A 21082-nucleotide genomic window follows, 5' to 3' on the forward strand; every position below is an offset into this window, starting at 1 on the left:
AAAAAAAAGATGTATTTTTATGGAGTTAGAGAGATGGTTTAACACTTAAAAGCACTGGCTGCTCTTCTGGTGGGTTCTGTTTGATTCCTATGACTCATGTGGTAACTCACAACTGTAACTCCAATACAGGAGATCCAATGCCCTCTTCTGGCCTCTTTGGACACCAGGCAGGCAAAATACTCATAAACATAAGATAAAGTAAAATGAAGAAAGAAAGAAAGAAAGAAAGAAAGAAAGAAAGAAAGAAAGAAAGGAAGAAAGCATTTGAGTACTTAGAGAACTCGAAGGTAAGCAATCCCCCTGCCTCAGCCTTCCAAGCTCCCGAGACTTAAGGGCATATAACATTATGGCCGCCTTCCATACATGATTATATTTTTGGTTGTGAGCCCAGCCCTTAATGGCTGAGCCATCTCTCCATCCCCAGACATAATTTTTTTATATGCGTTGGTCATTTGGAAACAATTACTATATAGAATCATGCAGATCTTCTGATGTTTTAGTGTATAATATTTAAAAGTTTTTATCTATTGGTAGGACCACTGTATCAATCAATATTTTTAAGTATTCAAAAGCTATTTGATGCAAGCATGCAAGCCTGATGACCTGAGTTCAATCCCTGAAATCCACATGGTACAAAGAGAAACCAAGTTTTGAAAGTTACTCTCTAGTCCAAAAAAACCCGTTATGGACTCAAGGACCAAGATTAAAATAATTAACATTTTTTATGTTTGATCAACAACACTCTAAGGCAAAACTGAGCCTTGTCTTTAACTGTGAGCATACGGGGTGGTGGTAGCTGTCATAGCTCTGTGGAACTGCTTGATTCATGCAAACACAACAATGGCTTCATTTACACTATCAGGGTAGATGCACATGTGTTGAAAAGGGCCCAGATGCATCTGTCATCATGAAGATGATTGTGACTTTGCAGATCCACGAGCTAGAGTGTAGGTGCAGTTTCACTGCAGTTGGTTCAGAGAATCTGGTCAAGTCATTTAACTGGTCTTCTGAGTACTAAATTATAAACCCCAAAGCTGACCTCCTAAACTGCCTAAAAAAGCAGTGTTTTGTTAATTTTTAACTTCCAGGAAGCAGTCATAAAATTTTGAAGGAATGCCAGCAAAATAAATTTTAAATTTTAAGAAAAGTGTGTGTGTGTGTGTGTGTGTGTGTGTGTGTGTGTGTGTGTGTGTGTGTGTGTGCATGGCAGAGGTTACCCTTGGGGGTCATTCCTCAGTCCACCTTGGACTTTTGTTGTTGCCTTGTTTTTTGAGGTGGGATCTCCCTGGCCTGGAGCTTGCTGATTGGCTAGGCTGACCAGCCAGTGAACCCCAAGGATCTTCCTGTGTCTATCTGTCCTGCATTGGGATTATATATAGTCTATTGCCATGCCTGGCTTTCTTATTTGGGCTCTGGTGATCATACTCAAGTCTTATTGCCTACAGGACGGTGTTACTGGCTGAGCCATCTCCCCCACACTATAAAGAGATTTTAAAAGGTAAAAGCAAAAATGGAAAAGGTAGATTAAATGTGAGAGCTGTATTTGTCTTTCTGGATCTGGTTTTTGTTTTTTTTCTAGGTCTGTCCATTTGCTTGCAAATTTAAAGATGTCATTGTTTCTTACCACTGAGTACTCCATTGTGTAAATGTACCACATTTTCTTTATCATTCTTCATTTGATTGAGGGGCATCTAGGTTGTTTCCAAGATCTGGCTATTTGAATAATGTTGCCATGAACATAGTTGAGCAATGTCCTTGTGGTGTGAGTGTGCCTCCTTTGGAGTCACTCATAAGTGGATACCAGACACAAAGCAAAGTATAACCAGCCTACAATCCACAAACCCAGAGAAACTAGATCCTTCTTCCAGAAACAGATGGAAGCAGATGTGCAGATCTATAATTACCCATTGGGCCGAACTTCCCCATGAGAGAGTGAGGGAGGAGTGAAATATGAACAAAGGAGCCAAGACCATGATGGAGAAACCCACAGAATCAGCTGACCTGAGCTAGTGAGAGATCACTGACTCTGGGCTGTCAACTGGGGATCTGGCAGAACTGAACTAGGACCCCTGGATACAGGTGACAAAGGTATTGTTTAGGCAGTATATAAAGCCCCTGGCAGTGGGACCAAGATCTAACTATAATGCATAAACTGACTTTGTGGAGCCCATTCTCTATGAAGAGATACCTTGCTCAGCCTAAATATGGGGAGGGGTGGGTGCCTTGGTTCTGCTTCAAAGAGGTGATGGGACAGACTTAGTTGATATCTTAGGGGAGGCTTTACCCTCTCTGAAGAGTGGATGGGAGGTAGTATGGAGGAAGGTGGGGAGAGCAGGAGGAGAGGAGGGAGGGAAACTGGGATTGGAATGTTAAAAAATATATTAAGAAAAACCAAAAAGCAAGGTTAGTAAAAAAATATATATATATGAGAGCTGTACCACTTACCTATGACTTCCTTCACAAGAATGGGCTGAGAATAGTATTTGGGCTCACTTGCCCCAGCTGCGTTAATAGCCTTCACACGTACGAAGATCTTTGCATCCGTGGGCAGACCATTGATGGTGAACTTTGTCTTGTCAATCAGGTCCGTGTTTGCAACTATCCAGTCCTCAGCTAAGTCCAGCAAAAGACAAAGAAAAGAAGGAGCAGTGTTTAGTGAGAGAAACCATCCCAGGCCATCACAACCAACTCCAACACATTATTTCATTCATACTCAAATCCTTCAGAAGGAATATGATGTGGGCTAGACTCAGGTTATGACTATTTAAATACCTGAAAAAATGCCCCCAGATGGCTAGCATAAACAACAGGAAGAATTAAATTAAACTCTGTTATTTCTGAAAAAATAAAATAAATTCTTAGTTAGCAATAAAGTGCCCTGAATAATATAGTAAATGTTCACAATAATTTTGTAGCAGCTTTACTCCAACTTGGTTCCACACAGCTTGATATAATCTTGATATTTAGGCCTTGACAAACTTTAAAGTTCAGAAAGACAGGAATTTGCCCTTCTCATGAAGGAAAGGTGCTATTCTTACCACATGGTCTCTGTTTTATCTCAGCTGGCTTATTATCATGAAGCATTAATGTGAATGTAAAGAATCTGATCATTTGCATTCATGAAGAAAAGCCAATTTTATCTATAAAGAGGAAAGGAGGCTCATGACCTGATAATCTCATGAGTTGGTACAACCCTTTCCTTCAACCAAAAATTGGATTTTCTTTTGCAGCAATTGGATAGCTTTGTCCACACTCTATAATATCAAAAGACTTTAATCCCAGCATCCAGGACATACAAGTATTTCAGCTTCTAAAAGTCAGAAACGACCACTGGGAAAAGAGAAGTCTTGGACCCCAATGAGAAAACCCCCTCTTCCCCCCCCCCCAACTCTACGGACTTCTGTGTGGAGGTGGTGGGGGAGGTCCTTCATGTAAGGTCATGTAACATTCCAGATAGGGGTCAAAGAGTAGGGAAGTCCGAGTGCTTCGCAGATACTTTACCTGGTAGATCATACGCAGCCTCCCCATTCTCATTAGACTGTTTGGCTGATGTACCTTTGAGAATCCGTCAATACATTAATTAAAGACACCCACTTTCACATCAGAAGAATATCGTATCAGCAGACAGCATTCTCTGTTAGTAAAGTATGCAAAGTAGACAAAGAGACCTGTCCAGAGTAGTGACGCAAGAGACCAAACATGTTAAGGGGAGGCAGGGCTTCCTCTGTACAGCCCGTGGGCTTTGTCTACAGGCACCTGGCCCAGAGAAGAAAAAGGCGAAGAAAAGAAGAGGACAGAGGATAGGACACCTCCACAGGCAGGAAGAAGAACTAGTGAGCAAAACAAGACCTTGATGGTAAAGGAAGAGTCAGTTCTGGAATCCAGAGGGAGCAGCTTGTTCTCCAGTCCCCCAGGGAATATGATGCCCCAAGGTCCCAGAGTCTAGCACACATTAGCACCGGCTTACCAGGACTCTGCTGTGCCTTAACATATGGAAATGGAGTCAGCCCCAGCAGCTCAGGGAGTAACCCTAGTTACCATGACACATGACAATGAACTCTGCATCACGAAGACAAATGGGACATTCCTGTGTCCCTATATTCCATGTGAAGGGCTCACAGGATGCTTTGGGGCTTGTCCCAGTGGTTTGGAATGATGTGCCTTTTTTTGGTACCTAGGAGACTAGCTGGGGCAAGGAGTCCAGAGTGGCTGCCTCTGGGAACCTTGGCCTCTCTCTCTCTTTTCCCAGCCTTATCGGGACTATAAGGGAGGTTTGATGTCTTGACAGCTGAGAGGGCATGTGGATGATAAAAATTACTTATGACTTTGAAAAAAGATAAGTCTTTCAGCAAATGCTCTGCTTGATAGTTATTGTGCCAGTTTCATAGGCAAGAATCAGTGGATGGGAAAGTGAAAACCAGAGACAAGAAAAAACACAAAAGAACAAAGAACAGATAAAAGAGAAAAGATGAAAAATGGGAGGGGAACAAAAATAGCCCATCTCTTCATGTCCAAGCTACCTAACTGAGGGGAAGAGAAAGAAGAGGATGCCTGAGGGGCGGGGAAGGGACTATACAAGTTGTTTAATGCATGAGGAGGTCTATTTTAAGAAAAAGGATGAACTAGAATGAAGACAAAAAGAATAAAATGCTTCAGGCATTAAAAATAAAACAGAAAAGGCAGAATAATAATAATAAACGCACACAACCTTACATAAGAAGGACTTTCACAGACTAAACCTGACATCCAAAAGCATCAAACACTTGAGAAATTAGTCCAGAGAAGAGCAGCCATTAAAAGAGAATGAAGAACCAGGCAGCCACATTAAGAAAACCAGGAAAGACTATGAGGAGAGAGATACACGTTATGAAAGAGTGTCCATAGAAAGCTAATACCAACATGTTATGTGGCAAAATATATACATCAATGACCGTGTACATATACATATGTATATCCTCATATACATATATATCTACACAGACCACACACGGAATTATGTAAAATACACTTCGTTGTATTTTATCTAAGGTGGGTAACATCAAAATGACAGGCATCTATCATTTTGCTGTATCTTCTTACTTTTTAAACCTATCAGAAAGAAAAGAGTAAAGAATTTGCTCCGTTTCATACACATACAGAAGAGGCTGGCTCAGAGGCCACATCACATACACGTTAGGGAATTCTGCTGGCTGGGCCATATAAAAAGCAGAATGGAGGGCTCGGGACAACAGAATGGAAACAAATTGTACTTGGAAATGCTGGAGGCTTTCCTTGTTGAGTTTGTTACAATACCCACTTCCTTCATTGTGCTAACCCGGAGCCTTTTTCCTGTAAGATCCCCCCCCCACTGGCTTTGGATCCTTCTGAAGCTTGAAGAAAGCATGGCAAGTGGAATGAGGGCAGGGTAAAAGAAATCTGTAGCCCAGGTGCTTCATCCCCATCTCTGCTTCTTCCTGAGCTGCAGCTGCCCTTTCTGCCAGGGCCCTAGTGCAGGCTGGGACTTCAACAGTTGTTCTTCATTAAGTTTCTTCTCCCCAGTGATTTTCCTCCAGGGACACCCATTAGTGTTTACATTCTTAATTCCCAAGGCACTGAAGCTTCTTTCCTTCTCAGGGAGCTTCATTATTAAAGTTTGGGTTCCAAAGAGTGATTTTAGAGGTTAGTTCTTGGTCTTTGTTTAGTGAGATCTCAATAAGCTTCTGTGGGAGACCTTTTGCCTACCATCAACCACAGAGGAGCCAGGGCCCACAGCCAGGGCTCTTTCTGTCTCATTCACCCATTGCCTGTTCTTCCTTTCCTACCTTCCCTTCTTCCTTCTTTTCTTCCTTTCTTCCTTCCATTTTCCTTTCTTTTCCCCCTTTCTTTCTTTTTCCTGTTTGGGCTTACCATACTCTAGACAAATGTGCTACCACTGAGCTACACCCCCAATCCATTTTCAAATGTCATTTTCTTCTGGCCATGGCAAGCAGGAAATTAAATCACTAAACAATGAGTGAATATCACACCCTTTCAATTTTGGTTTCCTGTGACATTTTATTTTTCTCTCTCTTTTACTTTAATCAGAGGGGCTCTTTGGATTCTTTCCTTTCCCCTCCAAAATTTAATTTTCATATGCATGAGTCTTAAGATAGTTATTGCCATATGCTGAATGCATTGCTCATGATCTCTGGGATTTAATCCTAGTTCCTTAACATCAAGAGTTGCTTTTAATTCTTCCTCTCTTTAAGAAGAAAGGATGTGCTCATTGGATGGCCAAATGCATAGTCTATCCCCCTATGCTTGGCCATAAGTAGATATTCAGTACTCAGTGGCACACTGCAGCTGCACTGAGTCTAGAAATGGATGCCCCTAAAGCTTTGTCAATAGGCCATCCTCCTAAGCCAGTCCAGTGGGGATACCCACCTTCAGCACAACTAAGACATTTTTTAGCATCTAATTGTATAGCATTAGAGACAAGAGGAAATCTAAGCTCATTACATCTTAGAAAGATGACCTTTGGCTTGGTATCATTTTTCAATAATAAAGTGATGGTTTCCCAAGAAAGACAAAAGAAAGCAAGGCATATCTCACCTAGCGCTGACGGTATTCACTGTAACTTCTAGGTGTACTTACTTCCTTCAAAGCAATACTCTAGCACATAGCCATCTAAACCTGCTGCGCCAATCTGGTCTGGTGGCCTCCACTTCATTGTCACGGATGAGTCAGTAACAGAGTCAACAGCCAGAAGCGTAGGAGGGCTGGTCACAGCTAAGAACACAAAATTGAGAAAAAGAAGGAACTGTGAATGTGGAGCCATGGCAGAGCACCTGCAATAAGATGAACGGGGATGCAACTAAAAGTACACAGAGAAGCTCAATGTCTTGCTAACGTTCAGTGAGAACTCCCTGAGCACGGTCATGTGTAAGCCAAATGTCTGACTGACGAGAGAATCCTGGAAAGACTGCCACACTCCTTCTCCAGTTTGGAAAGTTTGTGTGAAACGCTAAGCAGCCAAAGGGAGTTAGAGAAATCAATCTAACAATCTAAAGTTTCCATAGCCCTATAATATTAAATATTTATCATCTTTAATTATGTGTATATATGTGGGAGGGGGCTATCTGCTCAGACATGCAGGTGCCCAGCACTCAAGAGAGAGAGTTGTAGGATTCCCCAGAGCTGGAGTTAGAGATAGCTATGAGTTTGGTCCACGTGGATGCTGGGTAGGACTCAGGTCCTCTTTAAGGGTAATACCTGCTCTTAGCCACTGAACCATTTCTCTGGCCCTAACACTAGCCTTTTTGTTTTGTTTTGTTTTGTTTTGTTTTGTTTTTTTTCGAGACAGGGTTTCTCTGTGGCTTTGGAGGCTGTCCTGGAACTAGCTCTTGTAGACCAGGCTGGTCTCGAACTCACAGAGATCCACCTGCCTCTGCCTCCCGAGTGCTGGGATTAAAGGCATGTGCCACCACCACCTGGCCTAAGACTTGCTATTTTAAACAAACTCTTGTACTGAATTTTCCATTTCTTAAGGAATACTTAAATACAATAAAATATGGAGACAGCTTAATTTTCATTTGCCTTTGCTGAACTTTTTATTGATGTTTCATAGATAAATTTAAGATGCAGTTGTAAACGAAGGTAAAGCAAAGAGGTTCACTGGCCAATGTAGTTTGATCTATGACACTTTAAGAAGGACAATGGAGAGTGGTCACATAGACTCAGCTTCATGTTTACAGTCAAGAATGGCAATGAGAGTCACCCACCATTCTCACTGGTGTTCTGTAAATGAATTCCAGGACCTACATTCTGAAGATGTTCAACTTCTCTAAAGTCTGTTTTGAATTTCTTACAGTATTACCCTTAACCATGTCCAGCTATTCCCCACTTCTCTAAGAAGTTCCAGGTCATCCCCATTTGGAAGTCAGAAAGGCAGCACTAATAATCTGGAGCAGTGGCTTCCACAACAGAGACATTTCCCTTGACTCACCCAAAGGAACAAAGGGCTTGGACGGCATACTGGGCTTGGAGATGCCAATGGCATTGACTGCAAAGATTCGGACCTCGTAGGCCACACCTTCAATCATCTTCTTGGGCTCAAAAGTTGTTTCTTTGCAGAGATCAAAATTCAGACGCATCCACCTAGAGCTTTGTTTCTTTTTTCTCTCAATAAAGTATCCTGCAGTGTATAAAGTAGAGACTCGTTATTTTTTAATCTTATCTCCAAAATGAAACTTTATTAGACATTTTATACATTTTAATCAGACTGAGTGAAGTATACAAATGCATTTATATTTTAATGTACCTTATTCCATCAGTTATTGGAGATCAAATAACACAAATATGAACTTTGTAAAATGCAGATAAAAAAGTAATGGGACTAGAAAGATACAGTTGTACTAGAAAAAAGAAAAAAAATGAATCAGAGACAAGTAGTTCCCAGTGACTTAGTCACTGTGGTTGAGCAATCCACAGCCAAGAACCCAGAAGGTTGCAGCCATGGAAATAAAGGGGAAAAAAATCAGTTTTGTGAATTTTATTACCACCTATAGGAAAAATTATTTCTCCATTGAGGAGGCAAATCCCCCTACGAATTTTATGCTGAGAAATTCCTCCATGACACAAATCTGTGGTGCTTTGAATGACAATATCCCTCCCCACCCCCCAAAGCTCACATCAGGCCCTGCCTGCTGGCTGTTAATCAGGATATAAAGTTCTGAGCTACTGTTCTCGTACAAAGCCTATCTGCCTCCCACCATGATCATCAAGAACTAGCCTCCTAAAACTTTAAGCTAAATGCTTTCTTTTGTAAGAGTTACCTTGGTCATGGTGTCTCTTCAGAGCAATAGACCAGTAACTAAAACACAATGCTATGGTGTTCTCTAGCAGAACAATGGGAATTAGACTTGAAGCTGTCTCAGAAGTAGTTGTTGAGTGAAAAGAGCAAGCAAACAAGAGAGCAGATGGTTGGAGTTTCTCAAATCCCAAGGAATGGTGGAACACCACAATAGATAATTCAATTTCAACAGGTATTTGAAGTCATAATCTGTATTATAACAAGCCACTGTTTCCTCCTCTTACTAAGAACTGAATTGAGAACCCCCTGTATGCTAGGCCAGGACTCTACCAACTCAACAGGCTTTCTCCTAGACTCAATTTCCAGAATGTATTCTGTTCTAATATGCATTGAGAGAATGCCAACTGTACACGGGCTGCTCAGTCTATGATTACCCAAGATTGGTGATCCTCCATCATAGGCAGGAGGCTCCCAGTTCATGATGCACCAGTCATCTCCCACTTCTGTCACATTTGGTGCCACTGGAGGATCTGGGATGTCTGTAGTAGACAAAATAGAAAAGTGTTAATAGTAAAGGTGGTTTTGTTTGCTTATTTGTTTTTTCTTATCTGAAATGCATTTAAAAATTATCTTGGACAATATGTCAATACAGGGTAAGGGGAAAAGAGCTTAGTGAAAATAAATATAACAATGTCTAAAATCCTTGAAAACTGTCACATGAGAAGACATGTTCCACCTGGAGCCTGAGACTCTTGTTCTTTACTCTGAAAATGGCAAGAAGAAATTGTAACCTAACTGATAGAAATAGTTGGTTTTTAACTACCAAATGAACTTCCAGCAGAGTGGAACCAAGGGCCAGTTATTGTCATTTTACATCTTATAGGTTAAAGATATTTATTGGAGGAATTCAATTCAGCATTGGCAAGTCTTATGGTTTAGCTTCTAATAAAGTAACTAATTTGGGTTCACTTTGAAATATGGTTCCTCGAGGAGACACAGAGTGGGAGAGGAGCCCCAGAGAACTTGTAACACTAATAGTCAACTAGACTCACATGCCTGGTTTCACTTAGGATAAGGGCATTTGGAAAGCCAAGGACCAAAGCAGATGGTTCCCCTTCTTCGAAATGATTGATGTGTGAAGTGAGGGATTGTGTCTCAGTGACCTTTAATGGGCATTCAAAAGCAGCTACCCAGAGCTATCGAGGTCATGCATCTTAGAGGAGACCCTACTATTGCCACTTTACTCAACTTCCACAATTCCTAACTGCCTTCTAAATACTTATCCTTACACCCACAAGTAAGTTCTCACCCTCATCAAAGAAAACTTTTTGCAACACACAGACTATTTATTACAGACTACCACAACTGTTCAAAATGTTGAGGACAGCTTTCATGGGGTGCCCACACCAGTAGATACATCTACAACACAAGCATAAAATTCAAGATTCTGGGAACATTGCAGAAGTGGGGATGGGGAGATGGGAAGAACCAAAGGAGCAGGGTATCTGCTGTGGGATTGCACCTCTTAGACAACAGGGGAGCTTCACCCATGATTAACAATATGCTGTCTAAACTTAGGGAAGTACAGCACCAACAGACACGTTAATTTGGAAGGGTTTCCCCCACATACACAAAGACCTTCGAAGGCAACTAAGGAATGGTGAAGGTGAGAGAAATAGTCTTCCCATGGATGAGCCCCTAATTGGTTATCTAATACTAAGAGGTAAGTCCAGAAGCCATACACATACAAGTAACACGAATGGACAGAGCAGGTTGTGTTTCTACATGCGCGTGCACGCACGCACATGTGTGTGTGTGTGTGTGTGTGTGTGTGTGTGTGTGTGTGTGTGTGTAAGAATTGAAAGAAGCCATGAATTTGAGAGGGAGTTGGGGGGAGTAGGAGGAGCTGGGTGGAGGAAAAGGAAAGGGCAAAACAATGTCATTATATCTTCATTGTAAAAAGATTAATTTTAAAGGGTTCCCAAAGAGATGATGACTTTGAAGAGCTAATAGCCAGTAGTCCCAAATACCTCTAACTCTTCAGTTCCTCCAGTTAGAAGTTCTCCAGATAAGAAAAATAAGAGGGAGGAAAGTAATGCAAAGAGAAAGACGATAGATGTAGCAAAGAGAGATGCTAGTTTCCTCCTATCTGCTCAATGCTGGAGGCTGGCTCCCCTGGAGAACTTACCCACAACTTTAATCTTGATGCTTGCATGTGCTTCTCCAGCCTCATTTTTCAGATTTATGTTGTACACACCAGAGTCATCTCTCTCTGCCACATCAATGACCAGTGTGCTGCTGTCAGGGTAGGATTCTGCCCTGATCCGGCCACTGCCCTCCATAATAGCCTGACAAGGAAGAGACAAACATGGCATGATAGATTGACAGGAGCCACTGCAGAGCACCTGAGGACCCTGGGTAGACAGATGTGGGAACCCAACATACACATCAGTAACACCCTATTGGAATCACACGTGGTTGTGAGCTGTTACATGGGTGCTAGGAACCGACACCTGGGTCCTCTGCAAGAACAGTCAGTGCTCCTAACCACTGAGCCATCTGCACAGCTCCAAGTTTCTACTTCAGACAAAGGCATGGAAGAAGGACTAATTTCCAGTTGGCAGAGAAAAGCTTCTCTGCCTTCTATTGTACTCTTCTATTTCTATTTTAAAATCTTAAACCACTGAGCTACAACCACAAGCTCTGATTTATTGAGCCAGAGTCCCACTCTATAGCCCTGACTGGCCTGAATCTTGCTATATAGACCAGGCTGGCCTTGAATTCACAGAGATCCTCCTGCCTCTCCCTCCAGAGTGCTGGGATTAAAGGCCACTATACTGGCCAGAGAGCCCTAGGGCCTGATTGGTGCAGCTCTCTGGCGAATGTCTGATGAGGGCCTGTCACTTTGGGCTCCTGGAATGAAAAATCCTAAACAGTCTTTAGGTTCTGTCTGTGTATCTCCTCTTGTACATTACCTGAAACTGAAATATCTCCATTCCCCCTTCTCTCCTCTGCTAGGAACACAAGCTAGGGCAGAGGCTCAACCCCAAAGCACACCCTCCATCCCAGGAGAACTCTCTAAGCAAGGCAGATGTAGACCAATCTCATTTACAAGGCATATTTAGAGTCGTTATCTTTCATAACTTGACTCCAGTGTCCAGAAAATAATTGTTCCCACAATTTTCTCAGTTTGGGGATTATCTATATGAGAATATAAATCAGGTTCTTGTTGTTCCATTTTGGCAGGAAGTCTCCTGTTTTTAAATGTAATTTTTTGGTGGCAGGAAGCCAGCGGTAGCTCAAACTGAGATTCTTCACCCACTTCTGTTTTTCTCCTCCTGGCCCGAGGGCCCCAGCAGCCCTGGCTTTCTAGGCCTCCCACACATCAAACTTATTCTCTTCCTTGATCTTGGCACATGCGTGGCCTTCACCAGGAAATCTCTTCCCTTCAGGGCTCCTTGCATCAGCCACTCAGGCTGAAGTGCCTACACAGCCACTTGCTATCACAGTATGCTTCTGGGTTTTCCCTTGTTATCTATTATTAGTATATTATTATTACACTGGTTATTATTAGGTTTTTTAAAGGTGGGCTTTGCTGTCCTTGAGTGCTCCTGCCCTACTCCATTCAGTGTAATTCACAAAATCATGCTTGCCAAAAAAGTGGATGACTAGAAATATGAAAATAAGTGATTAATAATAGATTTACCTGAAAACCAGCCCACATTTTCTTTTCAAAGGAATTATACCCGTAATATACTCTTTTGTGTGTAGGGGGAGTTTTTTTATTTTGTGTGTGTGTGGGGGGGTGTGAAACAGGGTCTCACTTTGTAGCTATCCTGGAACTCATTATGTAGACCAGGCTAGCTTCAAACTCACAGAAATCTACCTATCTCTGTCTCCAGTGTTCAGATAGACATATTGACTTTCACCTTTTCCCTTCACCTGAATCATGGGAGCAAGGGGCAAGAAGTTGTGTGTGTGTGTGTGTGTGTGTGTGTGTGTGTGTGTGTGAGAGAGAGAGAGAGAGAGAGAGAGAGAGAGAGAGAGAGAGAGAGAGAGAGAGAGACCTTATCTGCTCGGCTCCAGATGGCTTTGGGAGGTGGTTCCCCTGTGACAGGGATCTCAAGACGAAGCTTGCTGCCAGCAATCACTGTCACTGTGTTGTCAGCATCAAGGCCATCCAGGATGATCTTGGGAGGATCTGGAATATTCAGCATAGCTTTTGTCATCATGCAGCCATTTCCATGTGGTATTTTGGCTATCGATTAGCTACCAATATCACTGGTAATAATCATTTTTAACCTGGCTAAAAGTATATATGAGTCATCACAGCAGTTGGTGCTTGGTTCCCTATAAAACTGCTTCTTGATAGATTCTTTTTTTTTCCAGGAAATTAGTTTTTTATTAGTTCAAATTAGAAACAAGCCTGCTTCACATGTCAATCCCTGCATCCTTTCCTCCCCCACCCCCCACTCCATCCCCCTTCTGCTCCCCAGGGAGGGTAAGGCCCTCCATGTGGGATCCCCAGAGTCTGTCATATCATCGTGGGCAGGGCCTAGGCCCTCCCCCACGTGTCCAGGCTGAGAGAGAATACCATTCTTGTTAGATTCTTAAATCCACTATTTATAATGAATAATATCAAATTGATGAATCTTTTAAATCACACAGCCTTTGACACATTATAGTTCAAGAAAAGCAAACAAGTGGACATCTATATGATACTTTCTCTGGTCTACTCACCTATGACATGGACTTTGGCAGACATAGGGACATTGTAGGCATCTGGTGTAAACACGTATTCACCTTCGTCTTCAATGAGAGCATTGGCTATGACTAACTTGTGGACTCTGAAGAAATAGGAAAAACAGATTTCTAACACTTTGCAAGGATGTAGAGTATACATGACCCAAATTGAAGAGACCAGTCCTTTATTGAATGCACTTACTTCATATAGGAGAGAGAGAAGTAGAGGGACATGGAGATAGGGGTTATTCTATTTATTGACCAAGTCAGATCTGGTTTGGAGTATATGAAAATATCTCTGCAAATGTATCTGCTTATTATGTATGCAAGTCTCTATTATTCTTTTGTCTCATAACTTCAAAAAGAACAAAACATAGCAGCTGAATAGTGTGACACTTAAACATTCAAGAAATTACGAAGGAAAACACTGACTGTGGCTATAAGCATCAAAGAGTAATAGTTCCTAAGTTTGCAGGCCATGAATCAGTGAAGCCTAGATGGAGTCTATGGATCTTCTCACTGTACAAAGTGTACATTTGGGGTCTAGGGGGGTAACTCAGTGATAGAGCATCAGCCTAGCATGTATGAGGCCCTGGATTCAATCCTCAGCACCACACACCTATATACTAATACAGATACACATCTAGTAACACATGAAGGACATTCTATGATGTTATGAATGTGTGTAGTTTGTATACATATAAAATTTTAGAGAATTTTTTAAGTCCCATAAATCCACTTGTGACCTGGTGAGAGTTCATGAGTCAAGGTTCAATTTTTTGCCTTAAATCTTTGCTGGATTCTAGGCAATTATGTTTCCCACAAGAAAACAAAAATGGAAGGAAGGTCATGTGATAGTTATTAAAGGCTGACAATAATTATTGTGCAAAGTTTTTTTGTTTTAAGATTTATTTATGATGATGGTGGCACATGCCTTTAATCCCAGCACTCAGGAGGCAGAAGCAGGCAGATCTATGTGAGTCCAAGGCCAGTCTGGTCTACAGAGAGAGAGTTCTAGGACAGCCAGGGCTACACAGAGAAACCCTGTCTCAAAAGAAAACCAAACAAATAAACAAACATTTATTTTATTATATGTGTATGGGTGTTTTGTTTGCAAGTACGTTTGTGTACTGTGTGCATACAGTACCTGTGAAGGCCAGAAGAGCACATGAGAGCCTTTGAAACGAGAATTAAGATGGTTGTGAGCTACCATGTGGATGCTGAGAATTGAATTCTGGTCCTCTAAAAGAGCAGCCAGTGCTTTTAACCACTGAACCTCTTGCCACAGGGTATAAGGATCTTAACTGACAATTATTTGCATTCTGGAATTGGTCAACAAATGCCATAAAATAGAATGAGTGCTCCTATAAACTGAACACAGGAAGTTGGTATTAAAGACAAAGGGTGGGGGAAGCAGCCACAGACAACACAATGTAGGTTCTTCCCAAGCAGGGGGAACTCTTTCATCATGTCAGCTCAACATGTCCTATTAAATGTTTGGTATTAGTCCCCATTATCTCAGTTTCTGCAAACCCACATAAACAACTTGGCTTGGACAAGGCAGGGTGAAACTTCAGCATGGGTACCTCATGTTTATCGGGTCTGCTAGGCCCAAACCAATGGTCTCCTACATATCTTAGTGAACACTAGGGCTAGCTGATAATTGGTCAGGTCCTCAACTAGAATTCAGTCATTCCTCTAACTACATGTTCAGACGGTGCTGTTGATCGGTTTTAGATGGTGCACCATAGCATGAGATGTAAGAGGATCTCAAGTAGGATGTGGTATGCAGCGAAGCAATCACCAGTTCTTACTAGACCAGAAATCTCCATGCTCTCCAAGAAAAGAGTTGATAAATATGTAATTTAGGGAGTGGGTAAAGTGAATGTGGCTAATTCCTTATGAATGGCCCACCTGGCTTGCTTACCTTCCTTTGTGAACAACCTTCAAACGGTCACCTTCCTGAACAGGGAGCCCATTTTTTGTCCATTTTCCTGGTACATTTTCAGAGATTTCACACTTCAAACATACTTCTTTTCCAAGTTTTACAGTCTGATCAGTCAGAGGTGTTGTGATCTTAAGAGGTCTCACTACAGAGATAAAGAGCATTATGGATCCACAGACCAACTCCAGACAAGTTAACATGGTGGCACTTCACAGTGCCCTGTCAGTTCTTCCGTGACACATGCTGTGAAGGTGGCACTTTTTCCAGTGTAGATGATGTAACTGAACAGAACTAAGCATAAAACAAGTTCCATCACCTCGAATATCCATCTTGTTCACCCATAAGATATGAGCCATATCCAGTCACATCTAAGGTTACAGCTGTTCATCTGTTCATCTGATTTCAAACACTCCTCATGCTACTTGTGATGCATTCCAGCACCATACCCATAAGCAAGTATCAGGTCCCTTTCAAGGTAAAGTACTGTATTTACCAACAATTTAACCTGAGAGAAATTGTGACACTTTTTTGTTCTTTTGAATGAAGTCATTGGATTTTTAATTTTTTTAAAAAAACTTATTTTTATGAGTATTTATTTGCATGTATGTATATGTACCTTGCATATGTCTTGAGGCCAAAAGAAGGCATTTAATCCCTTGGAATTGGAGCTATAGATGGTTGTGAGTCACTATGTACGTGCTGAGAACTAAAACTGGATCCTTCAGAAGAGCCACACATGCTTTTGACCACAGAGCCATTTCTTCACCCTTTATTTTTTTAATGGTCTCTAGCAGAGTTTTTTTTTATTTTTTTTTAGTGTAATGGCCCAAATCTTATCTATTCCATAAATCTTGTGGTTATTATCACATGAATTTGCATAACAATGATTTTTAGAAATAGATACACACATGAAGGCAAAACTGACTATAATTACTTTGAATGGATACAGATGTCAGATAAAAATCTGTGGTCCACACACATTTTGATATTAAAATAAAACGCCCACAATTCATGAGTCATATGGAGCACATTGAAATTGCTTCTTCTGGATCAACAAAGGAGTAAAGAAGAAAGATGTCTACTCTGTAGGTGCAACCAACCATCATGACAGTCTGCTATTTTTGTTGGGAGCCAAATCTCAGGCTTGGCATGAGATCCTAGGCCATGCTTGGCAGGCCACATAGTTAACCTTTACATAAACAACTTGACCCAGTCCTCCACCGACAGGCGCAGTCAACCTAGGCAACCCTTTCTGGACCTCTTAACTCATAAACTCTTTACCCTGCCAAACATCCTCTTTGTGGCTTCCTAATATCCTGCCTACACTAACACCTGGCTCACAAACAACCTATTCTACCCCTCCCCATATCCTGCTCTGCCAACTATATAAGCTAGCCAGAAAAAAAGTAAAGTTTGCCACTTGATCAGAATCCTGTCTTGTGGTCATTCTTTCTGCGTCTCTTGTCCCCATTCCCTATCCCTGACTCTCTTGCCCCAGGTTGATGTCCTGCAGGTTGGGACATATTTTAATTTTCATGGCAGCTGCGTACAGATTGTTATTGAGAAATCACTACTTTAAGAGGACATTTGGGCATGAACATTAGTTCCCTAATGCTTTGGGAGTCTATCATCGGCAAATTAAGGTCTTCAACTGAGAGTCCTCAACGGCTCCCCTGGATTTAAACAACTTTCTTCTCACACCAAATGCAATGTTGAGTGTTGAATCTTTATTTAATGACTAGAAGCAAACAGTATCAGCATTCAGCATATTTACTGTCTACCTTTATGGTCTGGCACTTATAACTTTCTGGCTAAGTTTTCTGGTAGGTGATTTTATTCTCCTTCCAGAATTGGTGCACTACCATTAAACTGAGTGGTTGATTCCTTTCTTTTTTTCTTTTACAGGGTTTCTCTATAAAACAGTCCTGGCTGTTCTGGAACTTGCTCTGTAGACCAAGCTGGCCTCAAACTCACAAAGATCCATGTGCCTCTACCTCCCGAGTGCTGGGATTAAAGGTGTGTGCCACCACTACCCGGCGTTGATTCCGTTCTAAGAGACACTCAGTTAGACTGTGATCCAATTCTGCATACTTTAAAATGCCATGAGTAAAAGATCAAACAGATTGAGGCTTTCCTACAACTGAGTTCACAAACACAATCTTATTTGTCAATTTAGAAGGAATCAAAGGAGTCTGACTTACAGTCAACACTTAGTTTAGCGGATGATTGTCCCCCGGTCGTCATGACTGAGTATTCCGCACTGTCAGCCTTTGTCGCACCTTCTATGATCAAAATGTGTTTTTTGCCCTCAACTTTAATTTTGTATCTTGACTTTGGGCCCGGTACAATCTCTTCACCATTCTTAAACCTGAGTTAGCATGGATATAAAGGGAGGAAGAAGATGTTCAGTGGGAAGAAGAAGGGAATGAGGGAGGGTGATGGGATATGAACAAACTAAATCATATATATGTATACATATGAATTTATGTAATATAATATAGTATAAATTTGGCCTCACTTCTGAATTCACAACAGATTTTAAAATTATCCATATTCTAGATTAGTACTAATGATCTTTTCCACACTAATAACTACTGATTTCTGTTGTGTAATTTACTGTATTCCTCTCAATATCACAATTCACAATCTTAAACCTTCTAGTTTTTAATTTTGAGCTAACTCTCAGAAAACATACAATAAAAAGCTCTTCACTTCCCATCACCTCAAATTTTTATTTTTGTTTGTTCATGTGTGTGTGTGTGTGGGGGGGGATGTTCAAAAGGCCTTGAACAAGGTAACTATGCATCACCACTAAGCCACATCTCCTGACTCTTCTTAATTGAAAAGAGTTCCTGATTTTCAGCCTGTCATATTTTTCTAGGGGACTGAAAAAATAAAGTGGTGAAAATTGAATGCTTAGATGGTAGGGCTGGGGTCTGTGTCCCTGAACATGCTAGGCAAATGTTGTCTCACTGTGTTACTGTCCCAGTGACAATGAGGATTTAAATGGAAAGTAGGTATATTATATTTTTCCATGTATGTTGCCAGTAAGGACTGCTACAAAGTTTAAGAACAACCATGGTATTTCCAGTCAAAAATTCTTGGGTAACCTGTGTGATCCATTTACCAGTAAGTCCCTGCTTCCCTACACCTCTGCCCAGACAGATCTCTAAGAGTTGGCTTTTCAGATCATGGTATGGTTTTGATTATCATCTCTGCTAGTACAAAAGGGGTTGAGGTAATTTTCATGTTTAGAAGACACTCCCGTGTTGCATTCTGTTGGTTATGAAGACACTTTGTCTCTTAGACACAGGCATACATCAACAAAGCACTTTACCATTTTACATTGGCGTCATCTTCAGACACCTCAACTTCCAGCTCCACTCTCTCCCCACAGTAAGCGTTCATGTCTTCCAGTTGCTTCGTCACCATAATTGGAGGCTCTAGTTGGCAAAGGGGAAATCAAAATCATTAACTAAGCAAAGCTTGTGTCTTGAACCTGTTTGTTCACAGAGGAAAATGCAGCAATGGGAAAGAATCACCAATCTGGGGTGTGAATTGGAGGTGTGAATCTCTGTTTGTCCATGGCAAAACAAACAGCTCCCAGTGCTGGATCAGTTCCCACCAATTGCTTCAGAAGTATTCAAATATTGTTCTGAAGAGTACGTAAAATGTACACCAAGTATCCTGCCTTCATCAAGTAAGGTACCAGGCAGTAGACACTGCCAATGAAGAGAATGTGTGATGCTTGAAGGTTTTGATTTTTGCTCTTGACCAAGGACAGGGAGTAGAGTTATCTGTAACCAGAGGCTTCATAGAGAAGTAAGGTCAGCCGGGCTTTCTCTGACTCCCCCAGCTTTTCATTGGGTTAGTAAATGCTGCTCTTTTGACGCCAGTGAACGATGCCCCTCCTTCTAACGAAACTGTTTTCATGTGTTCAGCTAAGTGGCCAAAATGCAGGTTACCCATTAAAGCCTGTTGGGTTTCAGAGTCTATAACTGAAATGCCCATCTTAAAGAATAAGTAACGCTTGGCTTAAGTAAAAAGCACTAGGCAGCTTCATGTAGCAGCATTTCTCTCCCCTCAGCTGCTCTAGTCTTCAACAAATCCGAAGACTAATTAGGATTCAGGATACCTGCCAATATAGCAGAGCCTCATTATAGAGCCAACCTAACCCGCAAGCTGAACGTTTCTGGAGGGGTGACTGCTTCTGCTCTGGGCTGATGTGGCTACCTTGCCTCTCCTTTGGATCAGCGTCCCCGGAGGAAGAGCCCTTGCCCCTTGATAATGCAAGAAGAGATTTCTTTTTACCTCTCACAAAGAGCTCAGTAGAACATTTCTCATCTCCAGCTGTCACATAGTACTCTGAATCATCTGTCAGTGAACAGTTATTAATAAACATGATTCTCTCGTTTCCTTTGTGTTCAAAGATGTATCTGTTTAGACAGGAGGAAGGCAGAGTTTGTGACTTTGATTTTCTTTATTAGCAGATTTGGCTTATAATTTGTTAATACTTGAGAATCAAGGATAAATATGTAAATCTTCCATTTATGTAGCATATTTGATATGTCAATGTCATACCAAAGCTCATTTTATTTTTATGATACATGGAAAATATGTGTATTTACATATACTATTTAATTTGTTAATATTTTCTTTCACATACATTTTATTACAAATATAAATAAATTCTCATATAGTTAATTTTTTAACCTGTTTTTGGAAGATAGTTTGTTGAGTGGGTTAGATTTTTAACTCTGTACATTCTTCAAATGACTATGTATTAATTACATGTGTTACAAAAGTGGCAGACACTTTATCATACTTGCTTAAACATAGCCCTTCATCGTTTAGCTCATGGACACAGGATATTTTTGTTGGATGAATAAATGATTGTGCAATTTAAGCAATAACTGTCCTTGATTGATATGATCAGCAGCAAATGTTTCTTAAATGAGTGTAAGCACTGGGCCTATTATATCACAGTTACTCTCTATTAAGAAACCACATGCCAGGCTGGAGAGATGGCTCAGCAATTAAGAGCACCAGCTGTTCTTCCTGAGGACCTGGGTTCAATTCCCAGCACTCATGTGGCAGCTCACAATGTTCTGTAACTCAGCTCCTGGCCTCCATAGGTACAAATGGTACACAAGCATACATGCGAGGCAAAATGCCAATGTACGTCAAATCAAATCCATTTTTAAAAGGAAGTTTAGAAACAGAAAGCTAGAAGTCAGGAAATACTCTAATTATATGTGTTGCGTATGGAGAAGCACACAGAGTATTCTATAGCTGAGAAAAAAAAAGGAAATATCTTAAATTGAAGACTTCAAGAACAAAACAAATCAGCATTTTCTAGTAAAGCCACCCTAAGAAAAACCATGTCTGAGTGAATCCAGGCTGTTTACAAGAGAGTTTTGTACCAGGTATAAATATTAACATCTGGAAGTCATCCTGTTAGGCATGAGCCCATTCGAAAGCTGGAAACACATCACTGTATTCTAGAAGGGAAGGGTTTCTGGAATTAAAGTCTGGGTCAGTGTACAGGTGACACCTATTAACTTAAAACTAGATGCTAGGGCTGGAGATTTCCCAGGCTGTGGGGGATCTCTATGAAGTAGTTT

At 41.2% G+C, this 21082-nt stretch overlaps 1 protein-coding gene across 1 annotated transcript in view; it reads right to left on the minus strand.

Moving 5' to 3' along the window:
- The window catches only part of Mybpc1 (myosin binding protein C1), a 76156-nt gene that overhangs the window by 14433 nt on the left and 40641 nt on the right, over positions 1-21082 (minus strand). The window contains exons 13-24 of the mRNA XM_035451369.1: positions 19770-19894; positions 18796-18901; positions 17660-17826; positions 15441-15603; positions 13511-13617; positions 12838-12971; positions 10959-11118; positions 9205-9309; positions 7964-8152; positions 6613-6747; positions 3502-3555; positions 2446-2613 (exon numbers count right to left, since the gene is read on the minus strand). Of these exons, the coding sequence (XP_035307260.1) occupies positions 2446-2613; positions 3502-3555; positions 6613-6747; positions 7964-8152; positions 9205-9309; positions 10959-11118; positions 12838-12971; positions 13511-13617; positions 15441-15603; positions 17660-17826; positions 18796-18901; positions 19770-19894 (1613 nt within the window). The remainder of the gene's footprint in view (positions 1-2445; positions 2614-3501; positions 3556-6612; positions 6748-7963; positions 8153-9204; positions 9310-10958; positions 11119-12837; positions 12972-13510; positions 13618-15440; positions 15604-17659; positions 17827-18795; positions 18902-19769; positions 19895-21082) is intronic.

This window comes from Cricetulus griseus, assembly GCF_003668045.3.
Source record: "Cricetulus griseus strain 17A/GY chromosome 1 unlocalized genomic scaffold, alternate assembly CriGri-PICRH-1.0 chr1_0, whole genome shotgun sequence".
Lineage (NCBI taxonomy): Eukaryota > Metazoa > Chordata > Mammalia > Rodentia > Cricetidae > Cricetulus > Cricetulus griseus.